Genomic DNA, 10,052 nt, shown 5'->3' with positions numbered 1-10,052 from the left:
TCGTAAGAAACACCTGGCGGTACTTACAATCCAGTTAGCCTGTGGAAATACTGCCCCGAGGAAGAATATGCCTGCCATTGGACCTCCTACTGCACCAAACGTCGTCTGGGCAATCTGCAGATTTACACGCAGTCAGTGCATTTAATTTTGGCGAAATAGCCCCCAATGTGTTAACATTCAATAGAGGGATTATGAAATGTTACTCTGGAAGCATTAAAGATATTATAATTATAATGAGAATATCTTTATTAAAGTTTACAACACATACATCTATACTCAGAAATGCATACAAGCTTTAAATAGTATACAAGAGTAATCAGAGAAATGAATATCAGCTCAATAGCATAAATTAACAAATAGTAACGGCATTGAAAATACTATATATTGACATTAAAATGTCTTTACGCATATTAATATTCATAAAAGCGGGACTTTTAATCATTATATGCTTTGTGGTTTCTGCTTAAATATATGCGCAGAGTAATCGCTCACTATAAAATTAACCATACTTGTGTTACTGGACCTGACAAAGATTTTGCCAAGTATGCTAATCCAACAGCCATAGCTCCGAACAACATTGCTACAATGGCAAATTGTACATAAAAAGTACGTTGTCAGGGTGATCCAAATTGATATATTACATATCCATTAGAAAATTGTTCTATACTGATACTTTCATCAATTTCGAAATTGGTGAGTACATACGGATTGTATTAGTAGGAGTTGTCATTTATTTTGGTAATATTACAATTCAACAATTTATGTTAATAACACGGTGTCATGGTTTTCAAAATTGACATCTGAAATTTCCTTGTGAAAATGTTTCTAAACCAGATAGTTTCATCAATTTCGACAATGTTGAATACATATCGAATGTGGTATTAGGAATTGTTATTTAGTGTTGTAATATACGTATTGTTGTTAATATTGCACATGATTTATCAGATGATATATATGTTCAGAGTATAATGAAAACAAAATATTAAATATATTATATTATATGAGAATAAACGTGACGAAATCAATACACACTTTAATAACAGACAGATGTATTAAGAGGAATTACATGCGACTTTGGCAATAACTGTCTGGTTGTATTGCTGTGCATTACGAAGAACATTAGGCAGAATGTCTTTAAGTGTGTTGGCTGACATGGAGTTGATCCCCGATGACAGTGTGCTGAAATCATATCGATGTTACATATTGGACATATCACAAATTATTAACAGAGATCTCCAAAGTTGGCTTCACGCATGCCAATAAATCGCCTAAAACAAAATCAGTATAAACTCTCAGTTAATCGCTGAAGTTTCTTTTCCGCTCCCATAAATTTTGTTTTGCTTCGAAGTGCAACCATAAAACGGAATATAATAGTCTGTTTCATCGCCCTGGATAATCGACTTCGATTTGGAACTGTTAAGTGTTCTTTTATGCGGTTACTTCAACATACACATTTCTTGATTTAGTGATAGTCAACTATAGGTTAAGTTCGAGTAGTTAAGCCAAAGAAAATAACTATATATCAGGATAGAGTTGGGAAAAATCCCCATTTTTATTTCATCAATATATATGACCGCACAGAATGTATTAATTTGTTTAATTATATAAACAAGTGAATAACCTTAGCATTATATCAGTAAAATAGCATTATATCAGTAAAATATATTCATATATTATTTTACCAAATCGGAATAGGAAAAAAGCAAAGCGTTTCAAATGTTTTGAGCCGAGTTGTATAATTAATAGGCATCAAAGAGCGTACAGCAGAAACTCGCGCATTCATAATGCGGACTACTCGATACATATACAGATAATGTCTACATATTAGTGTCATTATCTATAGTTTTTCGTCGACATTTATACAACGTAGTTTTAAATATATATTACGGAAAGGAAAAACCGATAACACGTCCGATATTCAAAACTACCTGAGAGATCCACTAAATAAGGCAGCAATGAACAGGCCAGCAAGTCCTGGTACGTTGTGGAACACCTTCATGACGAAGTACGGCATCAGCTGAAACAGCGGACAAAATATAAACAGCTAGGTACGTCATGCTGAGGTTTCGAACACATTTACGTTAAATTACGGCAACAGTGAAAAGTAAGACTTAACACATATAGAACGATTAGTTCGTGTGTGGTAAAGAACATTACCTATAACGCAATACGTCATCAGCTAAAACATCAGACTAAACATGAGCAACATTTCACGCCCTGGTAATGCAATGAACAACTTTCGTGACAAAGTATTTCAATCAGGCATTGACATTATGTAAATCAGGTAAGAAAACGCGTGTCATTGGTTTGTACACACTCTTCTCATCTTGGCGAGCCGAACACACAGACGTCTTGTCTTGTACAGCCATAATCAATTTTACTTAAATCGGTATAAATAGTAAAATATATTTCATTCGCCCTCGCAGATAAATTTCTGAAAACTTTGTATTGAAATGTTGAATTTACAGAGACTACCAATTTCATTGGTAATGATTTGATACTTAGGATGGTTTTATTACAGAGATAAATTACCTGATTGTAGTTGCTAATGGCCCCAGATAGATAAGGGTCACACTGTTTCTCTACAAAGTAGGCGTATATTACCAGGCCCACTAATGTCAGAATCACACTATACACAAATAACAAGGGAACGTTGAGAAGGCAGGATCTGAAAATGTTTAACGGAATTATACCTGTGTTTTGTGTGAAGACCAATTGTGGTGTTATAACAAGTGATTGAGCACCACATGACATTAGCATCAAAAACAGAGACGAAGTTAAATCATGTGTTATTGTAATATTTCATATAAAAGTCTCAACTTTAAAGCTCCTATTGAAAACCCATTCAAGACCAAACAAATATGAATTTGTCGTAGACCTTTGTTTTCAACACTGAAGCGTGATTTTCATTCGGCATTACTCGCATTACTCGCGAAATGTCTATACATACATGTCCGCATTTATTTGCATTTGTTTGCCCGTGTGTGGTTCAAGTAAACCAAATGTTCGTGTTTGCAAAACAATTGACTAGAAAATTAGCGAAAACAGTTTATTTATGAAAATCGCTTTACATTTTTGCATCTCTAGCTGACTTCATAGAAGAAATCCGCTGTACTGCCGATTGGTTACAACAGTTTGGTAACCAGTTAAAAACGCCACCGCACAGTAAACCCCAGATAGTATGCCGCACTCGCGGATCGGGGTTGATTCTATAATATGCGGTCGAGAATATATACATGAATTACATAGGAATATTATTTAACATTATTTGATAAATACATTCGATTTAGCGTTGTAATACATTTTATTTAGTGTTGTTCACTTGATAATGTTAGCATAATGTAGACATTCATATATTTTATATGAAATGGTTATAACAAATATATGATACGAAACTGAGCGAAAATATATGGTTAAAAAGATTTGCTCAAAATTGCGGGGTTTTATAGGGTAATTTGGTATAACAGGTTTTGTTCGTGTTGTGCATTTTGTTACAATAATATATTCTTACATCTCAATTGTAAACGTTTAACTAAAGGTAGGCTTTGTTAATGTCTTCCGGTATTAAAATAAAGTGCGCTTACCCAAAGTACGATCAAATGCATGCTCGAGTATATGTGGGATAACTTACTCATCAAAAACTATTCTTTTACCATCGATTGCTACTCTGAAAACTTTATAAAACCCTCCAACTTCTATCAGAGCCTGTAAACAAAATCATTTAACAAGTAATAGCAACAGTCATCCTGCAAATAGAATATATACGTGTAAATAATATATGTATATTATACGAATACATAATGCCTTGCTAAATACTTCATCATATGTTCATATTTGCCTGTTATCGAATTGAATTAATAATGATTGATCACATCAGAAACGTCGATTTGGCATATTATACATTTTCTTTTAATATATCACAAAAACTACCCACCAAAACTAGTATAACTATAAGGCCGCCATACAATATGATGAACTGAAACACATCAGTCCAGATGACGGTTTTCATGCCGCCCTGAAATGTATAATACTTGTACATATGATTCGACTAAATAAATTAAAAAATGTATATACCGTCTGTGCTGCTCAGGAATATAGGAGTTCGCGTATTAAGCACGTATGTGTGCATTTACAGAAGATAACTTTTTTCTAGTAGCTATAATTTCTTTTATAATTTTGAGTTTTGCTTTAGGGTAATCTCAACATTATGTTCTTAAACAATCGTATGCATAGTACGTACTATTGAAGTATATGCGGCTCCAATAATTCCAACAACAACAATGGATACCCATAATGGTATTCCAGCAACTGAAAATCATTGAATGAACATAATAAGAAACAACATAACCACTCGTCTAACATATAGAGGTACCTGTACTCCTGCAAAACAAGCTTATCAAAATATCGTTTGTCAAATTGTTTTAAACAAATGAAATTCAAACAAGATGTTGTTAAAATTTGCTTTAGGGTAAAGCAGCAACTTATTAATTCATAATACGACATCAGTATCCAACAGATATGGTAAGTAAAATAAATACGCACACACTTAAATTTCATAATATACAAAATAAGTTTAAAAGAATTCATTTGGTTTGGAAGCTGTAACGTGATATATAGCTTCTATCTCATATTACGTTTATGTTTGTTTATCGCAGACTCATATATTATTCAACGGAATCAAAGCCACTTGTATTGATAACATTATAAGCATGTTCTATATGCATTTACTACACAATGATTTGATGAGAGAAATAACTACATGTATTGTTATAGGTAACATAGGTATATGTTATATGAGAATTTAAGCCAAGCTAACCTGCTTCAAGTGCCAAAGCAGGTGCTAGAAGAACAATGGCCATATACATCAGCTGTAAATAAACAATGCGCCAAATTAAGCATTTCAATAAAGAAACAAGTAAACTTCAGACACATGTACGGAGATACATTATTGTTTCAATCCGTTATTCAGGGCCAGTGACCAATATTTCTCAATACAAATCATAACAAGTCCATTAATGTGACGAATGTGCCCTGCGCATTGTGCCTTCAATTTTCACTCAAAAAGTAAGCTTTGTTTTCTGAACAGAGGCTATACAGCCTGAATGCCGGGTGCATTAAACTTAAAGCATATCTTAATTAGTTATACACATTTAGCTTGGATCTGACCAAGGTTAAACGTGTTTTTTAGATAGAGGTCATTCCACTTACCGTCTGCAGCATTCCCATTACAGTACCCAGTAACTGTACGGCTCTCGACTTGAATCTCCTACCGAAGTACTTAAAAAAAAAACAGACCAAACAATGAAGCAAAGAGCAATGTGTGAAAATGTAAGAAGTATGTGTTAGCTTTAATTCGGAATAAGACATACCACAATGGATTTTTTAAGATTCTTTTGACACCAAGCCCAATGAGTAATAGATACGATAAAATAAAAGAACATGGAAGAGGTTTATACACTATATAAAGGAAAGGGTCGTTTTGTAATCATTCTGATTATAATCCACAAGTTAACTACAGCTTCGCCCGCAATACAATTATTCTTCAAGGTTTATTTCAGTAGTTTGTGAATTTTATCTTTCACACATTACTTTGTCGCATTATCATTAAAATGAAAAAACAAACACTTTTTCTTGTTAATACATGATCCTGCGATTACGATTTGCAAATACATCTGCCAAACATGTAAAAGAGCTAAAAAAAAGTTTGGTTTTATTAAGCAAATTTCAAATGCATTTATTTATTATGTGTGAGCGTTAATTATTTGCGTTGTAAGTACGTGTATTTGATTTAAAAAACAACAACTGGCTACTTGAGAATCTTTACGAAGGTATCTAAAAGCATATGGCCTACCTCGTACGAACTGCTGATACCCAAAGGATATACAAGTGGCACAATCAAGAATCCCTGAATGGCGTTCGCAATCATGATGGCGACCCACATGTAATAACTCATCGTGTTGTACACATAGGTCTCTAATGGCACTCCGAGCACGGAAATCGCCGACTGGTATGTAACCAATAGTGATATCGCAACCGGAATTAGATGCATGCGTCTGCCACCAAGGAGATATTCCTCCGTCGTCTTCTGCTTCTTATAACATCCATAGTAGACGCCGATCCCGGTGCAAACGAGAAAAAACAATCCCATAGCAACGTAGTCCAAGACGTGAAATGAATTTACAGGGTCAGACATTGTTTGTGTTTCCTTTTTTTAAATTTTAATATGAATGGAAATAATAATACGGCTAAATATCCAGTAATTCCACGAACACCTTTACACAATAATTTTAAATAAGAATAAATTACACACTCAGATTTATTTTAAACATATATTTACAAATAACCATTTGGTTCACAAAATTGACTTCATGATTTAGAAACAAATGCGCATAAAGTTTTTGCTATCTGAATACAACATTGTGACAAAATGATTGAAAATGTGTTGACGTGAACTCTTTTCTTTAACAAAAGCATAATGAGCACGTGATTGCGCATAAACACGCAGCTCCTGTACAGGTTATTTGTTTAGATAATGTTCCCCTATTTAGCATTTAGGGACGTGTAAGATCATATGTTGTCCGTTAATGACATGCCGATGCATTTGACTACCATACTGACTAAAACATTTGGATGCATTACATTAGCTGTAACAAGATTCAACGCACTTCTGATATGACAATTACGCCAAAACTCAAATGATACAAATTGTGTAGGTCATCAAACCTTATTCCAGTGTACCACTAAAATAATGGAAGACACACTGCCTGTAGCCGGATAATCAAACAGCATGAAAGACCTTAGCGTAGTTTCCGCATTGCGGACACATAAGATAATTATACAATGTTTTACATTTTTAAGTCTGTGTATGTTTACAATATGATTCGCATAGATTAGATTTGTTTTTGACAATATCGTATTCTTAATTACGCAGAGGGAGTAAGCCATGATAATTCATGTGGAGACAGGTTGGTTTAGCCGTTTTATACCCTTTATCACTTGTATTATATTTTAAATTCCGCTTCCTTTCAGCCACATCAGCAAGAAAGTTACTGGCGTTTATTTCGCATTAATATTCGCTCTATATCTCGATGAAAGCCTAGCGGGTAATATGTGTCAAGGCCCGTTTACAAATCGGGATACAAGTAAATAATAGAATAGGAACTTACCCCCGAAAAAAACACAAAATGTAGTGTCAATGGTATATGTTCGGTAAACGATTGGTTGATGGTGCACTCAATATGCTTCTGTAGTTGCAAAACTGTTTCGATTGAACGATTTCCAAATGGGTTATGGAAAACGCCATTTGATCAATTTTGTCTATAAGTAAATAAATATAAAGTTCTTTGGTAATTACGCCTTACCCGGATCTATAATGGAACCGCTACTTAGTCTCGGAAAGCACGGAAGAACAAACAGGCGGTTCAATGTAATGGTATGTGGCAAGCTAATGGTGCTCTAAATGTGCGTCTGTATTTTTAAAACACGGCATACACACCAACATTGAATACCTTACAATAAAAAAAAATATATGAAAATTGCAGATATAATTTAGAATTCATCCTACCTTTCGCTAGTGTAGTAAAGGTGAGTTATTTAGGTAGGTTTGCTAATACACACTCGGGGTTCTCACATAATGCATCGTCAGGCGCAGAACGAATACTTAATAATTTTCTAAACATACACACGCAAAGAAAATATCGTTATCGAGTCGGCCGCAAGTCCAAAACGTCACAAGATTTTTTAAGATTCAAGTGTTTCAGAGTTCCACGATATCCCTCGGAAACTTAAGTCGTCATAGCTGGAGCCTCACTGCTTTTGGACTACAAAGTTCGGCCGCCTTCGACAGGATCACGCGAAATTAATTGCAGCAGTATTTGATAACTTTTTTTTTCGTTTATTGGAATAATTTCGATGGCAACACGACACAGACGTAATGTTCTTGCATTTCCAGCTGTTGGTTGGGTAAACTTAACATACCAGATTTGTTTAATAATGTAGTAGTGTGTATTTTAAACAAAATTTCGGGAAGCATACTTTTACGTGGTCGGTCTAGCTTATTTTTTACAAAGCAAACCATTTAATATAGTTTCCCAGATATATACTATTTGTTGTTTCCACATGTGCTTACGAATAACGAGATAAGATTGTTCATTCAAGTTATCCATTGTACAAGGACGGCGTAAGGAAAAAATAAGCTAACACGTAGTTTAAAAGATTTAGAATAGCGTCATGTCAATAACTTACTCGGACGTGCAATCAGCTCGAAAAAGATCAGTTTGGGTGCGAGCGCTGAGTTATAAGTGGACGAGTTTAAGTATTACAGTTAAGTACCCCCACCCTTATCCATATTCCAGCCATCATGTTTTGCAAATCCCTTTTGTTAATTTAACCTTAAGAGTGTCATTTACTAAATAATCTTGCTTTGTTACCGGGTATATTGCCCGTATTGTATATTTTGTATACTTGGGTGAAATAAACGTTTTGTTATGTTCTGTTCTGAAAATATTCATCTGTTTGCATAATATTAAGATGTCCAATTTTGATTGAATCACCAATGTTTTAATAGGTGGAATACATCTAGGTATAGGTTTTGCTACTCCTTTCCAACTCCCTAAATAATGATCACCTAGGAAATGTATGTTAGTTATTTTTCAAAGAAGATTCGACCTAACCATGCCATGTGAAAATTATGTTTATATGACTATATTGTTCTGTAAACTCATGTGTTGCAATTGTAACTTGCGTAAAATAAAGTTATATTCTGTTCTGTTCTGTTCTATATGTTAAATGATTTATGTTACGACAGTCGCGGAGTAATACGTAGGGTTCATTTCATTTGTTCAAAAACATGTAATTTAAGGTATATGCGCACTATGACATATTATATATTTTATGTTATCAACACTTAACATGTATATGCATTTTCATACTGGCTGATCATACTAGTATATCTAATAAGCATAAATGTTTCTATGAATATCAGAGTCAAATAACACGAGGTCGCCGCGGTGTAATGGTTATGGTGTCCGCCTAGCGACCGGGAGATCACGGGTTCGCAGCGTTCGTTAGACCCCCCCCCCCAAAAAAAAAGACACCAAGTACTGGTTCTAGGCCCAGGAAACGGACTCGAGTGCGTTTCAATAAGCCTAGTAAGTCTTTCGATGCAATCGAGCTAAAATAAATAGGTTTAAACTAAATAACACGAGTTATATTTCCGTACTGTGGTAGTTTGTCCCAATGATACCACACACAGCTGTAATGCTATTAAACTCGACACCATATTCAATATTCAAGGGGCCTTTTCGGCATGTTTTAAAGTTTGTTATTAAATGCTTTATATTGATAAATGTTAACGTTAAATTTTTAAAGCTCCAGTAAAAAATCAAAACTAAAATTAAAAAAGGAAGAAAAGTAGCCCGCAGCAGGGCTCGAACCAGTGACCCCCGGAATCCTGAAGTAATAACGCATTAGCCAACTCAGCTATCCTGCCAAGCACACATAAAATGCGTATTTTATACGTTATATAAGCAATCTTCGTAGTTTCACAAATTGAAACGACAACAACAGAACGCTCCAAATTATTCAATCGTTTCGCGTTGCAACGCTTTATAATTTTTAGGTTTTTAAATCGTCAAAAGATACATATAATGGCTATATTATACCATGGCAAATGTTCAGTAATACTGTTTCCTCACAAATAACATAACAAAACCGAAAATTTGCGAATCTGAAACAACTTTTTTCAATTTTGTCAATTTACCAAACCGTGAAAAGATCCCTTTCACACACAATGTGACCTACAACTTATTTTAATTTATCTCCTGATTGTACTCGACGAAACAGAAATACAAAATACTCGTTTCATTTAGTTTTTGCAATACATATTAGGTGAGACACATTAAATGAAGTCACGCCTTGTCTGTCGTCTGTTGACATTTGATATATCGACTGTTTCATTGAAATGATGTGGGTTTGAATTGTAAGATATGTGCTGATTAATGTATACTGTGTGCTTTGCATAGTATGCTGTGTTTTTGTTTGTGGTATTCTGT

At 34.4% G+C, this 10,052-nt stretch overlaps 2 protein-coding genes across 2 annotated transcripts in view; both read right to left on the bottom strand.

The window, feature by feature from the left end:
* Positions 1–2,645, bottom strand: part of LOC127872311 (sodium-coupled monocarboxylate transporter 1-like) — a 4,301-nt gene extending 1,656 nt beyond the window's left edge. The window contains exons 1-4 of the mRNA XM_052415640.1: positions 2,533–2,645; positions 1,929–2,017; positions 1,086–1,179; positions 28–114 (exon numbers count right to left, since the gene is read on the bottom strand). Of these exons, the coding sequence (XP_052271600.1) occupies positions 28–114; positions 1,086–1,179; positions 1,929–2,014 (267 nt within the window). The 5' untranslated portion in view covers positions 2,015–2,017; positions 2,533–2,645. The remainder of the gene's footprint in view (positions 1–27; positions 115–1,085; positions 1,180–1,928; positions 2,018–2,532) is intronic.
* Positions 2,646–4,811: 2,166 nt separating this feature from the next.
* On the bottom strand, positions 4,812–6,193 carry LOC127872310 (sodium-coupled monocarboxylate transporter 1-like). Its single transcript, XM_052415639.1, has 3 exons — positions 5,852–6,193; positions 5,209–5,277; positions 4,812–4,868 (listed from the first exon to the last, which is right to left on the bottom strand). Exons 1-3 carry the CDS (start codon positions 6,191–6,193, stop codon positions 4,812–4,814), a joined length of 468 nt encoding a protein of 155 aa, XP_052271599.1.
* Positions 6,194–10,052: the final 3,859 nt, after the last annotated feature.

Source organism: Dreissena polymorpha, chromosome 3 (genome assembly GCF_020536995.1).
Source record: "Dreissena polymorpha isolate Duluth1 chromosome 3, UMN_Dpol_1.0, whole genome shotgun sequence".
NCBI lineage: Eukaryota > Metazoa > Mollusca > Bivalvia > Myida > Dreissenidae > Dreissena > Dreissena polymorpha.
This window is presented reverse-complemented; position numbering and strand designations above follow the sequence as displayed.

What these genes read in the sequence shown, in the direction of transcription:
- LOC127872310 (XM_052415639.1), bottom strand. Translation starts at nt 6,193, where the DNA reads ATGTCTGACCCTGTAAATTCATTTCACGTCTTGGACTACGTTGCTATG. An exon ending in GTATCAGCAGTTCGTACGAG is followed by an intron (nt 5,278 to 5,851) that starts GTAGGCCATATG and finishes TTTTTTTTTAAG; the next exon opens with TACTTCGGTAGGAGATTCAA. An exon ending in TAATGGGAATGCTGCAGACG is followed by an intron (nt 4,869 to 5,208) that starts GTAAGTGGAATG and finishes GTTTATTTACAG; the next exon opens with CTGATGTATATGGCCATTGT.